We start from the raw sequence: 22,206 nt of genomic DNA, 5'->3' as shown, positions 1-22,206 counted from the left end.
AGCTCTGCTAGTCTAAATTCAACCACCTCCATTTCACTAAGCTCAGAATATGGCAGAGCCCATTCGTTGTCTCCAGTACTTGACCTCAGCTTCTTACACAGCACAGACTACAGGCCACCAAGCTACACTATCTCCCAGTCTTCTGGTGGCTTCTGGATAATGAAGTGTGAGCAGAAGTGAAATGTGCAAAAATATGCCTTTAAAAGGAAAGAGTGTGCTCCCCAGACCACATTTCCTCTTTCCCTCTGGCTAAAATGTAGCTAGGTATCTTCAATCAATCAATCGTGTAAACAATGGAAACAGCCTAGGAATAACAGCAACAAGATAAAAGGATCCTAAGTGAAGCCAACATATCACACTCAGGTTGTAAAGAGAGAGAAAATAAACTTCGATCTTGTTAAGCCATTGATAATTCAGGCCATTGTTACAGCAGCTGAATCAATAACCTAATTAATACAATGGGCTACTTAAAATTACCTCAATTTGTGAGTCATGAGTTTTTCCCTGGCCTCATACTGCTACATTTAGTGATTAAACCATCCAAGATGTACTAGCCTTAGGGTAGGCATCCCAAGACACAATTTATTTTGTATATAGGTTCTTTTTTTTTTTCCTTCCTGCTGTTTATAAATTCTTGTCTTACACGTGTGACTACCTTGGTTTGAACTCCGGTAGGAATCTAGAACTTTCCCATTATGGTGGCTTAAAGTTGGAAAGGGATGTTTTAACAACAAGCACTTTGCTTTGGGAAAATGCTCACAGTAAACCATTAATTTTTAAAAATCTCACTGTAAAAATATATCTGCAGTATGATTCCAATGTTTAAAAAGCAAGGAAGTCTAAAATATCATGTATCACTTATATGTGGAATCTAAAAAAAGGGTACAAATGAACTTATCTACACAACAAATAGAGTTACAGATATAGAAAATAAACTTACTGTTACCAGGGGGTAATGAGGGGGAGGGATAAACTGGAAGATTGGGATTGACATATATATACACTACTATATATAAAAGAGATAACTAATAAGGACCTACTGTATAACACAGAACTCTACTCAATACTCTGTAATGGTCTATATGGGAAAAGAATCAAAAAAGGAGTGGATATATGTATATGTATAACTGATTCTCTTTGCTGTACACCTGAAACTAACATAACTAACAAACTAACAACATTGTAAATCAACTATACTCCAATAAAAATAAAAAAAATAATAAAGTAAAATTAAATTAAATTTTAAAAAAGCAAGGAAGTCTACAAAAGTTCAGGAATTGGAAAGGCATTTTGTAGGAAGGTGGCTCAGGAAGGGCCTGAAAACAAGGTGCTTGGTTGAAAGTCTGTATGTGGAGCAAACCCTTAGATCCTCTTCCTGGGGAGCAGTACTCAGCCATCTCGGTTTCTCCGTACACCTCTGCTGCCTTCTTTTCAGAAGAAAAGACTTTTATTCCTGCATTTCCACTTCCAGACCATCAATATTACCCACTGCTCATCCTTTGAGATTCAGGCCATCTATCTACACCACTTTCTCTAAGACACCACCACTGTAATGTATTTTAACTTCCGCTTGTAATTTAATCACATAGTTCTTTCTCTTTGAACTCACCATCCAATGGCCACGTAAAGTAGCAGAAGGAACACAACTTTGAAGTCAGACAGACCTGTATTTTTATCTTGGTGGTGAGACCTTGGACAACTTATTTCCTGTATTTCCTCAGGCAAAAAGGGATAACAACCTCATTGGATTGTTGTTATGAACATTAAGAAGCAACAAAACTGCATAGCACGGTGCCTAGCACAAGGAAGGTGCCCAATATATTGTAGCTTTTATTACTCTACCATCCTCTGCACCCTTCTCTAGAGACAGTGACCTCTCTGAAAATAGGGGCCGAGCCTTATTTTTGAATCCCCAACACCTCAGATAGCTCCTTGGACTATAATAGGGACCAAAATATTTTGCTAAATGAATGAATGAAACCTATCTCTACAACCTTAAATGGCTTAATTTATCATCCCTTCACCATCCTCAAAACACTCCCTTTGCAGTGTATTCATCTTTTCTTTCTAGAAGCAGGCTGTTTTCTTATACCCTGGAATAGAACTGGATTGACCTTGCTGCCAATTCTAACACCGTTACTGGTACAGTTGGCCCTCGGTATCTGTGGGTGTGGAACCCTCGGATACAGAGGACTGATTGTACTACGCCACTTTATATAAGGTACTTGAGCATCCTCGGATTTTGATATCCACAGAGGGTCCTGGTACCAGTCCCCTGAAGATACCGAGAGACTATACTTTTTAAAAATTAAACTTTTTACTGAAATACAATATACAATGTGCAAATCATACATACCTATCTTGGTGAATCTGCATAGAATGAACATACCCATGTAATCATCGGTGAGATGAAGAAACAGACCATTAACCAAACCCGTTTGGTCCACTCACTTCCAAAGGTAATCACACCTAACTTCTAACACCACAGATTAGTTCTGTCAGTTTTTGAACTCTATAGTAATGAACACATACAGTATGTACTCTTTAGTGTCTGGTTTCTTTTGATAAACATTACTTTTATGAGATTTATTTATGTTGTAGCATGTAGCTGTAGGTTCTTTCTCATTGCTATATAGTATTGTATGACTTTATTCATTCTGTTGATGAATGTTTGGGTAGTTTCTAGTTCGTGGCCATGACAATATATGATGCTATTAACATCCTCTGCACATGTTTTGGTGCACATATGCATGCTTTCTTGTGGGTATATTTCTAGAAGTAGATTGCTGGGCCATAGAGTGTACATGTGTCCAGCTCTGACAGATACTGCCAAACACTTTTCCAAGGTGGTTATAATCCTTTTAAACAAGTAGGTTTAAAAAAAACCAAAAAACCCAGTTTGATAATCTTTTGAGTATTTCCATTAATATTTAACATAGTTATGGATGTATTTGAGTTTATATCTACCATCTTACTATTCATTTTCTTATTTGTCCTACCTGTTTTATGTTCTTTTTTTCCCTTTGTTGTCTTCTTTTTGGATTATTAAACAATTTTATATTCCATTTTTCTTTTAGCTTATTAATTACACATTCTTTATTTCTATAGTGGGTACCCTGAAAATTACAGCATGCAACCTTGATTTATTAGTACCTAAAATAAATGAGTACTTTTACCATTTCCTAGACAGCACTAGGATCTTACAGTAATTTAACTTCTCTTCCTTTGTGTTATTGTTATTACTATTTTGCACGGTCAATGTTCATTTAGTTTTAAACACATATTTACCTTCTCTGTTGCTTTTCATTCCTTCTTACATTTCTGTATTACTAAATGTAATAATTTTCTGTTTGCCTGAATAAACCCCTTTAATGGTAGGTCTATTACAAATTCCCTCAACTCTTGATTTTCTGTAAATGTCTTTATACTGCCTTCCTGTTTGAAGGCCATTTTTGCAAGTACAAAATTCTAGAATGGCAGCTTATCTTTCATTGAAGATGTATATAATTTTACTGTTTTGGCTTCCATCATTCCTATTGAGAAATCAGGTATTAGTCTGATTATTACTCTTTGATGGCTGCTTTCAAGATTTTCTTTGTCGTCTTTGGTTTTTAGTAGTTTGACAGTGGTATGCCTAGTATTTTTTTTTAATCCTGGTAATAATGTAATGCAATTATTGAATCTGTGGGTTTATTTTCACTGTTCACTTTTGGAAAGTTATTGGCCATCATCACTTCAAATAATGCTTCTCCTCCATTTTCTCTCTCCTCCCTTTCTGGGACTCAAAATACATATATGTTAGATTTCTCACCATGTCCAATATGTTCACTTTGCTCTTTTCTATTTTTAATACTTTTGGCTCTCCATATCATAATCTTGTTCTTTCTGGTTTACTAATCTACTCTTCAGTTTTAACAAATCTGCTATTAAACCCATCTACTGAGTTCATAATGTCAGCTATTTTTCAGTTACAGAATTTCAGCTTGTTTGTATTTTTATAGATTCTGAGTCTCTGGTGAAATTCTCAATCTTATAAACATTCTCGAATTTATTACGATTATTTTTTATTTCTTTAATTTTTATTTTATTATTTGATTGCACAGGTGGGCTTCTTAGTTGCGGCACATGGGCTTCTTAGTTGCGGCACATGGGCTCCTTAGTTGTGGCTCATGGGCTCCTTAGTTGCAGCTCGCTGGCTCCTTAGTTGCAGCATGCATGTGGGATCTAGTTCCCTGACCAGGGATCGAACCCAGGCCGCCTGCATTGGGAGTATGTAGTCTTAACCACTGCGCCACCAGGGCAGTCCCTATTACGATTATTTTTAAAGTTCATTTTTGAAAACTAATTTCTGGGTCACCTGTTGGTCTGTTTTTATTTTCCCCGCTTTGGCCTGTTTCTTATTATGCCTGGTAGTTTTTTGTTTGTTTTTTTTTTATATCAAATACCAGATACTGTGCAGGAAAAACTGCACAGTATCTGTTATCTAATATTTAAAATTAAAAACATTGCAGAGGCTCTAGAGGATGTCATTCTCCCCTAGAAAGGATTCTGGTAGGCATCTGGAGTATTGAAGATTATCTTAATACAATCAAGGGTGGAGTCCACCTGAGGGGGATGTTACAACCTTTGTGAGGCCCAATATCCATGGATTCCAACTGAAAGCCTGGATATTAGCTAAAGTCCCTCCTCTTTGGCAAGTAAAAACTCAAATTTTTGTCTCCTTAACACCATGAGAATGCCAAAAACTCTGCTCTGCTTTTAGCTGTTTAAAATTTGGGCAACTCTCCTAAAGGGAAAAGTAGTGCACAGAATATTGGGCTCGCATCAACGAGTTGCCTTAGCAGCTCTCTGATGCCTGCAAAAACCATTATTATGGAATTTTATTTAGATTTTCCAGTTGTTCTTAGTGGGAGCGTTAGTATCCCACTCCACTATAGCCAGAAGCAGAATTCCCTCTTTCACACTTTTAAGCAAGTTATCGATAAGTGCTACCATCATCCGTCCAACAATCGTTTGCTGAGCAACTCCCACGTGTCAGATACAACGGTCAGTGCTAAGGGGTAAGGATAAAAGGATTTAAGGGGAATGGGTCCTACACTTGAAGTGCTCAGTCTGATAGGAGAGTCAGACACATATAAATAACAAAGGTGTGAGAGGTTAAATGCTATAAGACTATAGATGAAAAAGTAATAACTTGTAGAGTAAGGAACCATTTCAAAAAGGAGACAATATTTGAGCTGCAATTCGCAGGACAAATGAGTTTACCATGTGGAAAAGGAAAAAGAAAAAGAAATCCCAGGCAGAATGGAACACCATAAAAAGCACAGTGACAGGCACCTAGTAAGGAGTCAAATATTTGTTGAATGGGTGAACTAAGCAGGTCTCTCCCTCCCCACACTCCTCCCACCAGATGTTTTATGTATTAAGACGTAAGAGAGAAAAGAAAAGCAATCATTTCCAGAATGAAACTCAAATTGAAAGTCACAAGGGCACATACTCTGAATTGCAAACTTTGACTCTTTTTTCTTCTCCTATTTTCTTCTGATTCCCTTTGTTGTTTTTTCTTTAGCCTTATGGAATTGAAAAAAACGGAAATGGAAACAGACTCCATTACCACATTTAAGGACACCTGAAACACCTTTATAAAGTGAAACACTGGAAGTCTTGAACCACGGGTTAAGAAATGCCCTCTTGTATCATTTCTAGTCAAAACTATACATAGGATTTTGTACTGACAATAAATAAGAATATAAAAAAATAATTCTTGAAATACTGTTTAAATGGAATAAAGCATGTCTATTAAGTATACAAAAATATAATCAACACCAAGTGAAGTGAAATTTATAAATTATTTCTTTGTATACTTGTAGCTCTTAGGCTTTACAATTACAATGAACTCTGATCTCCAAACCATCTATAAAGTATATTCTTTTTATCAGTAGCAACTCATGTGTCAGTTCTCCATGAAATGTCCAACCCTCACCTTCCCATAACCTCTGATTCCTCTGAACTTCTACAGGACTTTGCACTATACAACATGTAAGAGGCCTTTTCTGGTTATAAAGACTAAAGACTTGTTCAGGTTACCCCAAACAATAGAGATGTTTTGCAAGGATACATGGGGTAATAAGAAATCTGAGGATACTATCCCAGCAAACAGGCCTCCTAGGGCTCTTACATACAAGGTACCCCGTAGGTACCCCTACCTAGCTTAGAGTAGTCAGCCTTTGATATAGGAAATTATCCTTATTTTGATTAGTTATGGCTTGGATGGTGAGCATAATATGGAATGAACCATGGCCCTATGCAGAAGAACTGTAGAAGGCCATTCTTGGAAAAGGGGCTGTGTTATCCTTTGATGACCAACACACATTCATGTGCACTGATAAATCCTGCTTTTCTGTATGGTAGTTATCTGATACTTATCCTGTTTTCCCAATTGGACTGTTAACTGCATGACAACAGAGATCATAACTTAAACCTAACTTGTACCCCCAATAATAACTATGATAGAGTTTTGTACATAACACAGAGAGCCTGCAGAGAAATGGGACAGTGCAGGGTTCTGATTGAGCACATTAAGCTATGGAGAAAAGTCTGGCTCTGACTACATGACCTCGGGTATGTTACTTAACTGTGCTCCAATTTCCCTATTTGTAAAGTGGGGATGATGACAGTACCTATCTCAGGGAGTTGTTGTGAGAAAATTGTTTTAGGCGCTAGGGATTCCACAGTGAATAAAAAGGAACAAAAATCCTACCATCCTGGAGCTTATATTCTAGTTGAGGCATATACATGAAGGCAAGATAAATAGGTAAAATAATATGTTAGATGGTATTATTATTATTATTTGCGGTACGCGGGCCTCTCTCACTGTTGTGGCCTCTCCCGTTGCGGAGCACAGGCTCACGGGCCCAGCCGCTCCGCAGCATGTGGGATCCTCCCGGACCGGGGCACGAACCCGTGTCCCCTGCATCGGCAGGCGGACTCTCAACCACTGCGCCGCCAGGGAAGCCCTGGTATTTTATTTAGATAGTACATTAGCAATCTATTGCTATGTAACAAATTAGCAACTTAAAACAATAAAAACCTTTATTATCTCACACAATTTCTCTGCATCAGGAATTCAGAAGCAGCTGCTTAGCTGGGTGGTTTTGGCTTGGCATCTCTCATAAAGTTTCAGTCAGGGCTGCATCTATCTGAAAAGCGAACTGGGGCTGGAGGATCAGCCACCAAGTGAGTAGGAGCTGGCTGTGGGTAGAAGGCCTCAGTTCCTCACCATCTGGACTTCTCCACAGGGCTGCTCAAGGGTCCTTATGACATGGCAGGTGGCTTCCCTAAGAGCAAGTGATTCAAATGAGAACAAGGTAGAAGTGCAATGTCTTTTACAATCCAGCCTTGGGAGCCACTCTCCATTATTTCCACAGTGTCCTGTTGGTTATACAGGATACAGGTCAGCCCTACTCAGTGAAGAGTATGAATACCAGGAAGCCAGAATCTTTGGGGGCACCTTGGAGGCTAGCAACCACAGATAAGAGATGCCAGGTCCTGACTGTAGGGTGGGGGCTGGGGTTGAAGTTGTAGAAAGGTGTCCAAGGAAGACGTCACTGTAAAGGTGACATATACAACAAGAGATCTGAAGGAGCTGAAGGAAAAGAGCCAAGTACTTATCTAGGTCACACAGGCCTCTGGGATGGGAATGAGTGTGATGATAATGATAACGGACAAAGCCCCTTGCTGAATAATTCAATAAGCAATATGTGATAAGACAAGAAAAAGCCCCCAAACCCAAAAATAAAAACAAAAAGCTATAGGCAGAAAAGCAGAAAACAAACCGTTAACTTCATATCCTTACAACTTTCAACTTTTTTCCTTAGGCTCATTTCAGCATTAGCAATTAACTCCAGTTAATGTAGCACTGAACCCTTCTTCTCATGCTACCAGTCAGAGTGTGTGCCCCAGAAACAAGCTTTAAGCACTACTCACGACATATATTTTTACTATGGGAGAAGAGTGTTCCAACAGAGGCTGATACCTCTTGTAAGGGAACTACTGAGGTTCACGCACTTCATTAGCAGAAAGGCTAAACTAAGTCTTTTTCAATGCTAAGTATCTTTGCTATAATGAAAAACCTGTCTCCCCAAAATACTGCCATAAGTTCTCAATTACGGGTTCTGTAATGTTTTCTAGAAAGTATATTTCAAGAAACATCCTTGGGTCAAAGAAAAAAAAAAAAAAAATCCTGCCCACAATGCTCTCTCCAAAGTGCTTTTCTGTTACTCTTGCTTCTTCACAGCTGCTGAAAGATAGGTTGTTATTAATAACGCACCTAAATGACTCTTCATGGATTGTATAATTTTATAATTCTATTGATTTAATATGTACAGAAATTTAGGAGCCTGATGAAAATTTTGAAAGCTTGTACTTAACTCCAAAAGTTTCCAAATAGATCCTCCGCTTAAAATTATCATGCGCTGGACTTCCCTGGTGGCGCAGTGGTTGAGAGTCCGCCTACCGATGCGGGAGACATGGGTTCGTGCCCCGGTCCGGGAAGATCCCACGTGCCGCGGAGCGGCTGGGCCCATGAGCCATGGCCGCTGAGCCTGTGCGTCCGGAGCCTGTGTGCTCCGCAGCGGGAGAGGCCACAACAGTGAGAGGCCCGCGGACCGCAAAAAATCAAAAAACAAAAAAAATTATCATGTGCTAAAAGACTAAAATGTCAGAGCCACAAGAATGTTTTGCATTACCAGTCAGCTCTAATGGAACTCTCTGTTCCCTTGTAATTAATTTTTTTAAAGAACCAGGCACAGCATAAGAGGAAGTGATCCTTGGGACAGACTTGTTCTGAATGTTAACAAAGGAGGCAAGATTGTACTTTTTTTCCTTGCCAATAATAAGACCTTTGCCCCTCTCCTATTAGACATGAGTCAGTCACTTACCTTCCACAAGGGCAGAGGAGGAGGAAGAAAGAGGCGCTGGTTATTACCTTTATTAAGTATGGAGGAGGACATGGTGTACCAGGCCCCTGATAATCCGGAGGGCCTGGGCTGCAAAGATATCCCTGAATTGTAAGGAAATTCAGCCACTCTGACACTCAGTCCCCTCCCCACGCTACCCAACCTAGCTTCCAAGATGTCCACCCCCATCTTCTCCCTTCACGTCCCTTCTCAGAAAAGCTGTCATGACTTTTATTCATAGAATGAGGGTGCCAGTGCTTCTCTGCGCCTTTCTTACTGGGCAACGCTGGTCTATTCTCTTATAGATGCAATCTCAAGATTTGTCCTCAAAATCTAAAATAATCTTAAATACTTGATATGTATAATAAAAAATTGTGGACAGCAACCCTGTTGCAAAACTAATTTTCAACACGGAAGCACATTTCTAAAAGCTTCTCAACAATGAAAGAAGTCCTGAAATAATACCTAATTACTATTTCACTTTTTCATTGGAAGGCAAATGAACACTTACTAACATTTCAAAATTTACAATCTGAAATAATTTCCCCTGAAACATCACTGCTCCATTCACAAAGGGCCAGAAAAAGTCACATCAATAGATTAAGGTGACTTAATGCTTTGAATTCAATTATGAGATGAGCTCATGGGCGGAAGTAAAAATAATTTGAAGGAAACTGCAATCCCATTATCGCCCCCTACTTCTTAAATCATTCATCTAAATTTTTTGTCCTTTCATTATAAATTAGAATAAAGTACAGAGACACTTTTCAAAACAAAACAAAACAAAAAATCCACAAGATAGTAAAGTTTCTGCTGTTATGGAGCTCCCTTGGTAAGGGGAGCGAAAAGCAAGAAGAGAGTGAAGAAACGAGATTCATTCTGAGAGAATTCAGTGCTCTGAAGAAGAGAAAACACGGGGATGTGATAGAGAAGGTGGCATATGAACAGAGCTCTGAACGATACGGGAGTGGGCAGCCATGCCAAGGACTGGGGAAGGGGAGGGCGGTCTGGGCAGAAGAGCCAGGAGGTGGCTGAGTCCCCAGAGGTCGTCGTGGATAAACAGAGTGAATAGCAGGAAGGGCGGTAAGAGGTGGCGTCAGGGAAGGAGGCCGAGTATTGTAGGCTACGGCAACTCAAAGTGAGAAAGGATGCAGTGACCACAGAATGGGGTTTCCTCTAACATGCTTGTGTTCACTTATATTCACGCTGCTCACAGGAAACCACTGACCCAAGAAACAGACACCGATCATGTACCATGTACAACAAGTGCCGTTACAGAAGAACTTTTTAAAAGGGATGCCATGGAACCTTACTCAGGTATTTTTTGTTCATTGTGATTTTTCAAGATAATATCTAAGAACAACACAAGGTCATTTACACTAATAAACTCCAAAATAACAGAGAACAATAATTTCCATTTCAACATTACATTTATACTTTATGCAACACCCTAGGAGCTTTTCTGTTAAGACCTTGCCATTCAGCAAATTCCATGAGAACCTTGAAAAGCTCTTTCTTTACTTAGTTCTAAGCCAAATGTGATTCCTGATCTTGTCTGGATAGATCTGTGAAGTATGATGATAAAACACATAGTTTTTCAGCCCTGTGTTATCAACATGTATGGGAATGTGCTCGGTAACCATACACATCAACAGACATAAAGCGGCACTTGTGACATAATTTTCTAGTTGCAATAATTACCCTTCACTTCGTATGAAGAGAACAAAGGAAAACCAAGATTCACCATGCCTGGAATAGGTGCTAGACATGGAGTTCTCACTGAATGCTCACTACAGCCCCATGGGTATTATCTCCATTTTACTGAAGTGCAATGAGTTGCACAATTCGATCAAGGCCACAGAGTCTGTACCTAACTCCAAAGCTCATGCTCCTTCTAAATTAATCCTTCAAACCTCCTGAGAGAAGCTGATTCATTAATAGCAATCATTTATTCGACAGGCACTTCTTCAGCTCTTGAAAAGTCTATTTAACCATACTTGACTTATAAAAGGAAAAAGAACAAAACTTTCCAAAGATAGTTTTGAGACAGGCTGGGACCTGGGACCCTTTGCTGCAATGCTTGCACCTGGACAAACGTCTCCTCCAGCAACAGAATGCAAAGAAGCTATAAGAGACTAAAAATAACTGCACGCATGCACAGTTGGGGCAAATTATGAGCAACAAGATACAAAAAGATCAAAACCCAACTGCCGCTTCTGAGCTGCCAGGAGCAAAGGCAGGGTACTGCTCATGATCCCTGCACACAGCACCACCAAGGGGGTGGGCAGCCCACCTAAGCAACCTCTCCAGCCACCCATGTCTGCTCCTACCCTCAACCCCACTTAGGGGATCAGCTCGCCCCCCGCTTAGGGAGCAAGCAAGGGCACTTGTTATTTGTTCTCACTCCCTCACACTGCAGCATCCCCCTCATAAAGCCTCGCCTGAATTCCTCATCTGGCCTCGTCAATTTCTATTAAGGAGACCAAGGGCCCAGGTGGGTAACAACCTGTCTTCCATTGCTGATCAAAACAGCTTCTCTTAAGAGAAATACCACACAATCTAGAAACGGACTTTAAAAAAAATCTGACAAGAAAAGTATTTGTTTTACTGAACCTGACACATGAAGGCGCGGCAACCCAGAGGGTGGCTTAAATGGGCGTTTAGATGTTACTGGCAAACATAAGGAGGGCGTGCATAAGGAGGGATTCACAGAATCTCTGGTCCAGCCTTGTTTTGGACAAAACGAATGTGCTCAGTCTCAACAGTGTGAAACTCTTGTTTCTGCTCCTCCATAGGCAGCAGATGGCATAACTGGTCATAAATGCTGGTCTACAAAAGGTGTCAGGATAGGAGCTTTGAGTTTGTAAAAAAAGGCAACTTCTGAGCTGCTTACTCTACTGCTGCCTCCAATACTGAGATCCTTTAATATATTCCTGCTTGTCAGCGGGCTTCCAGCAGGAATTTATAAAATGGCAGTGAAATTCACGGGGGGCGGGGGGGGGGGGCGGGGAGCCAAACTCTTGCATAATCATTTTATTCAAACCCACGCAAGAACTCACTTAGTTCTTGTTTATTTTGCTCCTTAATTCCTGGAATTGTTCAATCAGTGATTTTGGATGGAAGTCTTTCCCCAGAGTTTCCCCCATCAACATTTTTGACATGTTTGCAAGAAAAACTTGTTTAAAAAAACACAAAACATTCAAGAGAATTGTCCATTTTCCTCACGATTCATCCTGGAAATGACTGACTAATCAAGAGTAATTTTTCAGATGTCACTTGCACAACAGCAGACTGGACTTAAAGATTTTTTTTTTTTTTTTTTTGCGGTATGTGGGCCTCTCACTGTTGTGGCCTCTCCCGTTGCGGAGCACAGGCTCCGGACGCGCAGGCCCAGCAGCCATGGCTCACGGGCCCAGCCGTTCCGCGGCATGTGGGATCCTCCCGATCTGGGGCACGAACCCGCGTCCCCTGCATCGGCAGGCAGACTCTCAACCACTGCGCCACCAGGGAAGCCCCTGGACTTAAAGATTTTTAAATCACACGACTTAAGTGGAATCCAGGCCTCGCCTGTTCTCGTCCAACTTCCATTCAGGGTTATTTGGCTGAACTGTTTTCCTGTTTCGACAACTTGAACACCAACCAATTGGTCAAACAACGCCGAGAGAAAAAGAGGGCCAGCTTCCTCCCACCCCCCGCCCCCGCCGCTCACGAGCTGAGGACATCTCCGCAGCCAACTTCCCCACTTCTCCTTTCAGCCCCAAATGGCCCTGAAACTATGTTCGTCCTGGGGCTCGAAGTCCCTCCGCTCTCCTGTCAATTAGCGCCGTTTGGGACCCCTGCCCGCGAGTGGGGTCTGCGCCGAGGATGTGGACGCGGCGGGAGACGAAGGGCGCTCTCGGGTCCCCGGCTACCCCCTCCCCAGGGACGCTCTCTCGGAACCCACCGAACGCGGAGGTCGGGGGGGTGCTGGTGACCAGACGCTAGGGCGCACGGGTGTGCGCGGGGTGGGCGTGCAGGGGAGCGCGACATGCCCGTGGAGTTGAAACCCTCGGCCGCGGAGGGGGTGGAGGGTCTCCGCCGGGCGGCCGGAAGGCGGTCGCTCCGGGCCCGGGCTCCCAGGCCGAGGAGGGGGCGCGGCAAGGGGCCAGCTTACCCGCAGCGGCGGCGGCGACTGCGAGGCCCAGCAGCGGCAGCAGGACACCGGGCGGCGCGGCGCGGGGCATGACTGTGCTGCGGCCCCGGCGCGCACGAAGCTCGGAAGTGCGGAGCCGCCGCCCGACCCCTCCCACCCGCGGCCCCTAACCCGCCCGAGTGCCCGCCCGCGCTGCTTTCCGGCCGGTCCGGCTCTCCGTGATTTTTAAACCTTTTCACCTGAACCGAAATAAATTCAGCCTCTCAAAAATGTTGCCAAAGTAGTACAAGGAATTTCCATAACCCTTCAGCCAGCTTTTCTAAATATTAACGTCGTATGTAACTCCAGTACAATGAGTCAAAGCCAGCATATTAACACGGGTGTAATACTGTGGACTAATCTACAGCCGTTATCACATTTCACCAATTGTCCCTCTGATGTTCTTTTTCTGTTCTAAAATCCAATCCAGGGTCATATACTATTGAGATATGACGTCTCCTCAGTCTCTTTAATGTGGGACAGTTCCTGTGTCATTGCTTATCTTTCACCATCGATCTGGATACAAGTTTGAAGAGTACTGGCCAGTCGCTATGTAGAATGTCCTTTAGTTTCAGTTTGTCTGATGTCCCCTATTGAGGGAGATTAGAGGAACAGGATTCAGGTTATGTTTTTGTTTTGTTGTTGTTTGTTTTCTGGCAAGAGTACCACAGAAGCCATATGCCCAGCCCAGGAGGACCATGTCATTCTGTCTCATCACTGGTGATGTCAATTTTGATCCCTTGGTTAAAGTGGTGTTTGTCCTTTCGACCTAATGGTCAGAAACCTTTTCAAAGGCTCTTCTCTCAGTGGACTGTGGCCCTCAGACAACTCTTCTCTGTCAGCAGCTCCTGGATTAAGGGTCTTTAAACTACGCTTATACGGCCCGTGGAAGGAACCAACTCTGATGGATACCTTGATGTTGAACTTCTGGCCTCCAGAACTGTGACACTATAAATTTCTGTCGTTTAAAAAAAAAAAAAAAGGGAAACCACCCATACTTATTATATGTATAAACTATGCAACTGTAACTCCACTAGTGAGTGTCTCTGGAACCAGACAATCAAGGCCAGGCAGGCTGCTTGTTTAAACCCTGACATTGTCTCATGTCATTACCAAAAGAGTGCTTTAAAATCAAGTCTAAACTCTACAAACACAAACAACTCAATTTTAAAATGTACAAATGAGCTGAACAGACACTTTGACAGAGAAGATACACAGATGGCAAAAAGCATATGAAAACATATAACGTCACATGTCACTAGGGAATTGCAAATTAAAACAAGATACCACTACACACCTATTAGAATGTATGGGAATTCTCTGTACTTTCTGCTCCTTTTTTAACCTAAGACTGCTCAAAAATTAAAGTCTATTCTAAAAGATCAAGTCTAACCTTTTCCAATCCTTTCTAACCCTTTCCATTTCTCTTAATAGTCCAGTCGGAAATGGAGTGATTGCACCAAGGAAATCTATCTGACCAAAGGGGTCTATAAGGAGAGTCACAGAATGTTAGAGGTGGTAGGGGCCATCTTCATTTACTGATAAGGAAACTGAGGTCCAAAGAAGGGACATCACTTAGCCACAGGCACACAGTGAATGCCAAAAAATGAACCAGAGCCCAGGTCTTCTGCTGGACTCTCCCACCCTCTCCAGGTTCAGTCTCTCTTGCCAAAGTATCAATGTCTTGCTCAACTTATTTATTTCCATCATTCCTCTCAGACTGTCAATAACGGGTTTATATACTAAACCCAAATCCAAAGCAAATCCTTCCAAATGTACACAATGTTTATTAAATACGAAAACATCCTGATTCTGGACACTTCTGTCCTGCTAACTACACAAGTAAAATGAACAGCTCTATGCAGTCATGTATTTGGAAAAGTCATCTCCACCCCCCACCTCGGGCACCAAAGCATATTGTATCAATGTGGATTACTTTGCGTGAAAACTAATTGTCAAATGATGGTTAGATTTACAATAGAAGTAGAACCTTAATGAATCAACATCATTTAGGCAAATAACCCTTTTCAGCAGTCTTTTATTTTTAAGTCATTTGAACTAAGGGAAGGCATATTTTCCCCACTGTTAACTCTGATGCATACTTCCTCATTTTTTATGCTAATATGACAAAACAGACTACTTAACCACCTCTGCATGGAATAATACACTATTTCATCAAAATCTCTCACTATGATGTTCTACTTTCCAGTCACACCTCATACCTTTTATTTTTCCTTCTCTTTCACTTCTCTTTGACCTCATTCCAGACTCCAATCCCTTGACTTCATTTTTCCTGGCCTTTTATTTCTCCCTTCTTCATCCAGCCTGGATACCATACCCTCCCTTGTTTCTCTGTTGCATCCACCTGGCCAACTCTGACTCCTGGGGTCTCTTCTTTTTTTCCCTCTTTTTCAAAATTAAAAAAAATTTTTTAACTTCCAGCTTTATTGAAATATAATTGACATATATTTTGTAAATTTAAGGTGTACAGTGTGTTGATTTGATGTATATTGCAAAAGGATTACCACCACAGCGTTCCATCTTGTCACATAATTACCATTTCTTTCTTGTGATGATAACATTTAATATCTACTCTCTTAGCAACTTTTAACTATATTACACAGTATTGTTAACTATAATCACCATGCTGTATATTCCTCAGAACTTATTCATATGATAAGTGCAAGTTTGTACCCTTAAACCACATCCCCCCTTTTCCCCTTCTCCCACCCCTGGTAACCACCATTCTGCTCTCTGTTTCTATGAGTTTGGCTCTTTTAGATTCCACATATGAGTGATATCATACATATTTGTCTTTGTCTGACTTATTTCACTTAGTATAATGCCCTCCAGATTCACCAATATTGTTGAAAATGGCAGAATTTCTTTCTTTCTCATGGCTAAATAATATTCGTGTGTGTATCACATCTTCTTTATCCATTCATCCGTTGATGGATACTTAGGTTGTTTCCATACCTTGGCTATTGTGAATAATGCTGCAATGAACATGGGAGTGCAGTTATCTCTTCAAGATCCTATATCCATTTCCTTTGGATATACACCCAGAAGTGGGATTACTGGATCACATGGTAGTTCTATTTTTAATTTTTTGAGGATGGGGTCTCTTCTTTCTTCTTCATAGTCTCCTTTCCCTCAATTCTAGTGAAGTAGCTGAGGGCAGGTAGAGGAAATCTATTAATTCTCTTGATGCTTGCCTCTACTAATATATGGCTTTTAATTTCATCTGGGCCCAGTAAGCCTCTTCTGCAGTCTTTTTATCTTGTCTTGGTCATTATCCTCTCTCATTCCCCACATAGAATATTTCAATTTTTTTATTATGCTCTTCAAGCTGAAACCCCATTTGATACTTGTCTTTCTAGGCGGAAAACCTCACCCTCTACTCAATGGGAAAATAGGGGCCATCAGGTGTAGACAAACATCTTCAAAGACTTATCTGCTCTCCCCTTCCCTTTCACACAGGTCTTTCTCTTTTGTCCTCAGAGAGGAATGCATGTTTCCTCCCATGCCATCCAATCCTAGTTCCTCTTTATGTGGGTTTAGAACTGCACCTCTCATCCCATCTGCTCCAAGATTTTCTTCCATTAATGACGCCCCATCTCTCCCTGGCATCATCAACTTCCGTCCATCGTTTTTAGTTTTTGATGTGTTTTGTTTTCTTTCCTCTAAGCTTCTCAACCTGTGAATCTCTTTCCGCTCTCCTTTGGGAAAAAATCTTCTTCAAGCCTCCTTCTCTCTCTAGCTATGGCCCATCTCTACATACTTCTCAAGATTTCATGTTCTCTATTTCCTAATTTCCCTTTCATTTTTCAGCTCACTCCCCTCTGGATTCTGGTGATCTCCTGCATTTCCATTGGTTAAAATCACCAATGTTTTCCTGATTCCTGGATTCCAGTTTTATCTGACTTTGGCTCTTTGTTGTTTAGCAATTGGAGCAATATTGACTTGACCCTACATTGTATTAAGAGGGTATTTGGCTAGGGAACCAGATACCCTCTTAGGACTTCTCAGGACTGACATCAACCCACATAAGGTCCCTGGGGAGGGTACTGGGCTGGGCACTGCTGAGCTCCCTTGTTGTGAGATAAGTTAGGCCTAGATAACTTTAGACCAAAATAGAGGAGGAGTCCTCCTCTGTGAATTTCAGGTCCCCTAGGCCCAGGAACGAGAAAAATGGGATGAAGAGGAAAAGCTGATGAGGAAGACCAGTGAAAAGCCTCGTGCAGATAAACCAGGAAGCAAAAAAGGATAGAGGTCTGAATTAAGACAGCTGGCAATAGAGATAACCAGTTCATGAGAAGTGTGGGAAAAAACTGACAGAATTGTTGGATTAGAGAGATGAGAAAGAGAATTTAAGGATGATTTCTGAGTTTCTAGCTTGGGAAACAAGGGGTATATTGTCTTCATATTAATTCAAGGAGAATATAAGAAGAAGAACTGTTTGGGAGAATAGAAAAAAAGTCTCAACTTCTGCTTGTGATTAAGTTAGCGTGGGAAAAAAGAGAAATAGGTGTATACTAAATTTGTTGAGATGTAATATTGTGAAAATGTCTGAATTTACACTATACAGGAAATCAGAGTTAACTCTGTACAGATCATGAGGTCTCATTTTAAAAAAGGTCTTTGATATATATAGTTAAAATTTGTCTTTTTAGATAAAACGTTGTTGAGCAAAGACCTAACAATTAGGTCTTTGTTTCTCCAAGAGGTTTTCGGATTAAATGAACCTAAGAGAAAGGAACCTGAATCTCTGGCTTTCCCTAGATTCAACTCAGCAGAGGGGTCAGGACTGGGGGCTGCCAACACTATTCGCAGAGGAGATCTCCCAGATAATGAAACATCTTGCCCTGGGATCAGGGAAGGGAACATGCTGTGAGAGGATAGTCATTGGTAGCACTTCTAAGTTTGTCCCCTATACCTGATCATTGGGTGTATTTACCTGCTTTTTTAGGTGCCTGGTTTTGAAATATCAATTTTGTCAGACCAGATGTGGGTGTTGGATTAGTTAGGAAGATTGGAAAAAGTTGTCTTCAGTTCTTCTGAGACATTTGGAACAGGGGAAATGAGGAAGGGAACACAATACAGGCAGTTCTGATCATGTTGAGAAGGACTTTCATGGAGATTGTTCAGTGGGAGTTAGAAACATAAACTAGATATTTGAACTACTGACTTAGAAGTGGTTGATGAATGTCGTGGGGTGGGAGGTGGTGTACTGGATCTCCTGAAGGGAGCACACAGAATGAGAAGCAAGTGGATCATAGGTGGAATCCCTGCTGATCCAGTAGTTTAAAGAAATGCTGAGTCAGAGGAATCAAAAACAGACCCTAAAATCAAACATTCAGAGATGTAGGGAGGATTACGTTTATTCTTTTAAAAATGCACACAAAGTCTTAAGGATGCCTTGCTTTACAATAGCTGGACACTTTATTTCTTGTCATGCTATATGCCTAACATAATAAAGCCCAATCTAGAGATATTTTTTCCCCAACCAGGATCAACAACACTTTTACTTAAAAAATAAAATGACTTTATTATGGCATCACTACTACATATACCTGTACTTTTTGCATCCAGTTTGTTTAGTTCTTTGAAGAAAGTCTTAACAACTAAAATTGTACAGATCATAGAGTAAGAGAATTACTTTAACAGATTCAGTAAAAAATAGTTCAGGACAACTGTACTATAGAGTTTTAGACTATACTAACGTTGTCTTAGAAATTTATTTACAATGTCATCATAGTATAAACACTGTAAATTTTAAAATAAATCTGTGGATTTTATACAAAAATATTCTAAAGTACAAGTATAAGTTAAACACTGAATAAAACATTCATCATATGCAGTAGAAGCTATTATTAAGAATATATTCTAGGTGGTAAAATTCAGAACGATAACCACCAGACTGTTTCCTAAACCATTCCTAATTTTAAATATTTTAGTAGTAATCACAAGGTTTAGAGTTTCATGGTAAAAGTCTCATTTTCACAAATGTGAGATACACAGTTACCTTCACAGGCCTCTTTTCTCTTTAGCTTATGTAAAAAGGCAACAAAGTAATAAAAATTTCTTAGTCAGAAGTTGCCATACTATATAAGTATATTAATTGTGAAATTTTCAAAAAATCTTATCCTTAGCTGATTCCCTTTAAAAAGAAAACAGTTATATGTTGTACATAAAACAAAAAAACACATTTCAGAAAAATGTTAAGTGCTAAATCTTTTTTTAAAAAAAACTATGACCAGAACAAAACATTTGCATTTAAATAATTTTGGTGTGAAATATCTTTGGAATAGTATAAGAAACTCTTGCCAAGAGGCACCATTTTGCTGTTTACATGTTTCATTGCTCAATAATTTCCCCCAAATGCTACAAATGACTATTTTAAAACAATGTTGACATTATTTACAGTTGTGTTTTTACCTTGAGGTACTAATTTTGCATTTGGCTCGGATGTTCTTAAAAGGTAGATCTGTGACCTAGTAATATGCCAGTTTTGATTTCCTAAGACGTTGTGTTAAAATACCATTAAAATATACATATCCTTATTACCAACCACATTCTTACAGAGAAAAATGCACATTAAACATTACCTTATGAACAATTTGGACTTTAGTTCCAGCTTTGGTTCCTTTTCATTCTATTAAGTAGTTATAAACATGGCATTTGTGGGTAATTGTGTAATTGTAGATACCAGGATAGCAATTAAACAAAAAAAGAAAAAGTATTAAGACTTCTACGTTGAAACAGAGTAAATACTGACACTGGGAAAATTTTAAATGGCCCATTTTTCCTAAACCATCAGTGCAAATTAGCAAACCTTTAGAAGAGTTTAGTCATGGAAAGAAGGAAGCATAATTTCATCTTCATTGGCTCCTTGTTGATACCGAACTGAAGAGAAGCCCACCCAGTGCAAACGGTTCCTTTGGAAAAGGAACCAGATCAATCCGCTGATGAGAGCTAAGAAACTCAGCACAGCAAATGTGATACCCATTCCTCTGTAATCAGGGCCTAGAACAGGGAAAGGTTTGACAGTGGAGGAGAGAATATAAAAGTGATTATTATTGATTTTATACATTAGGCTCTATGTCACATATGTGAACACTGTACAAATTAGATACAATAAGTACCTGATTGTTTCATAGTATGAACACAATTCAAATTCATCATCAGATACTTAAGTGTTTTCTTTTCCGATTTAACTCTTTTCATTCAAATCCTCCTCATTGCTATAGCAATTTTCTTCCAAAGAAATTAAAGTGCTATCATTATTCTCACTTCCCTTCCCATCATCTCTGAGACCATCATTCCCAGTATATTACCTTACTTTGATAGCAAATTGCTAAAAGTTGTAAATGTTTGTGTTTGACTTACCTAGTGCCAAATAAAGTATTATTTGCTTTAAAGGAATTTAAGCCTTCAGGATGACCTCATTTAGTTCCTTGCTATTCAATTTCAAACACTGTCCCAGGCCCCTGTCTACATGCTGTCGAGATGGACTCATTTTTTCCCATGGCTTTAATACCATCTCTATGCTGACCTCCCTTCTCTCTCATATGTCCAAAGGCACACACTGCACATGCCATGTGGATAGCTCATCTCCACATGGATAGTTCAAAATGCCAAAACAGAACTCTTGGTTTATACCACTCTAACCCTGCTCCCCCCCAAATCTTTTTTTTTTTCCCCCAAATCTTTTAGTCACTCTCCATTCCACTCAGAATGGAACCTGAACTCTTGACTCGGGATTCCAAAGCCCTAAGTGTCTGGTACCTGTCTACTTGGCAGCTCTTCCCTGAGGCCACAGCAAGTTGTTCTGTCTTAGGCTCTCTGCTCCAGCTGGCACCTCTGCCTGCTATGACTCCTACCCTGGTTCCCAAGGCCTTTCCGATCTCAGCTTCAATATCTCCTGCTCTAAGATGTCTTCTCTGATAACCTGATCTAGAGTAGTCAACCTCCTAGTCTCCATTATATAGAGTTTATAACTATTTGATATTTTCCTCTCTTTTAAAAATAGACCTGCTTGGTTACTTATTATGTCTTCCTCCATTAGGATTGTAAGCTCTGTGAGAAAAGGAATCTTATCTGTCTTGTACATGGGTATAGCTCCACACATAAAACAGATCATCTAAATATTTGCTGAATCAACACATAAATATATAGATACTGGTCACCTAGAATTAGGGTTTTATTTTTAATATTTGTACACCAAACTGAACATTTTATGCTAATCTTTAAAAATGTTGATGTGAAAATTTTAGAGCTTATTAAGATTTTTGTGGTTATTTTATGTATCAGTTATGATGAAATGGAAGTTCAAATTATGATTTCCTATAGATACTCAGGACATTTTAAGTAATGAAATAGTTTTGCATTGTTCTTAATTATGAGTTTTATGGGAATGAGGAGAAAGGAAACACACTGCAGAATTAGACCTTTGAGTTTTTACATGTTTGAACTATGGAATAAAATACATCTTAACATTTTCACAGAAATGACCTCCCTAACACTCTGGCAGCTTCCATTTTTCTTAGGAAAGAATATACAAAGTTTGGACAGTTTAGCACTTTCCTCTGGGAGTCCTAGACATCTTTTGCATTTACTGTCATTTGTAATCTATCTATTTTTCTGAGGAAAAGAATCTGTGAGTTAAGACTGTTTGGATATACTCTAAGGACTAAGTTCTTTAGGACAAAGTACAAAACTTTGCACATAATTGAATTGTACAATTATTTCCTGACCTATTTTGCAAAGTGTTCCTTAAGGACAGGTTACATACTTACCCAAGGGAACTCTGCAGACAACTCTTCCATAGCCACGTGAACATTCAACTTTTATCCAAGTTTCATTTGAAGCTAACAAAATGCTACATTGTCCACTGCCACTCTTAAATTTATTTGCCCATTTGACAAATGTCACTTTTGATCCATCTAACCAATTCCAGGACTGATCTAAAGAAAGAAATTAAGTATAACTATGTTTATTGCAACTAAATTCCTAAGGTTAAAAGGTGCATGGCTCATATAATTTATTTCCTTAGAACTGTGCTGTGCCACCATTTTA

At 40.0% G+C, this 22,206-nt stretch overlaps 1 protein-coding gene across 4 annotated transcripts in view; it reads right to left on the bottom strand.

The window, feature by feature from the left end:
* LOC116757123 (CD302 antigen) overlaps positions 1-22,206 on the bottom strand; it is a 130,664-nt gene that overhangs the window by 16,236 nt on the left and 92,222 nt on the right. Inside the window, exons 34-35 of one of the 4 annotated variants that reach the window (XM_032638503.1) lie at positions 21,927-22,094; positions 18,490-20,154 (exon numbers count right to left, since the gene is read on the bottom strand). In XM_032638503.1, coding sequence (XP_032494394.1) covers positions 19,976-20,154; positions 21,927-22,094 — 347 coding nt within the window. In that variant the 3' untranslated portion in view covers positions 18,490-19,975. Of the gene's footprint in view, positions 1-13,110; positions 13,239-18,489; positions 20,155-21,926; positions 22,095-22,206 lie in introns of those variants that run through there. The other 3 variants (XM_032638506.1, XM_032638504.1, XM_032638505.1) reach the window with 3 other exon arrangements.

The sequence above is a fragment of the Phocoena sinus genome, chromosome 7, assembly GCF_008692025.1.
Source record: "Phocoena sinus isolate mPhoSin1 chromosome 7, mPhoSin1.pri, whole genome shotgun sequence".
Taxonomy (NCBI): Eukaryota; Metazoa; Chordata; class Mammalia; order Artiodactyla; family Phocoenidae; genus Phocoena; species Phocoena sinus.
The sequence above is the reverse complement of the archived record's forward strand: the minus strand, read 5'-3'. Positions and strand labels throughout refer to the sequence as shown.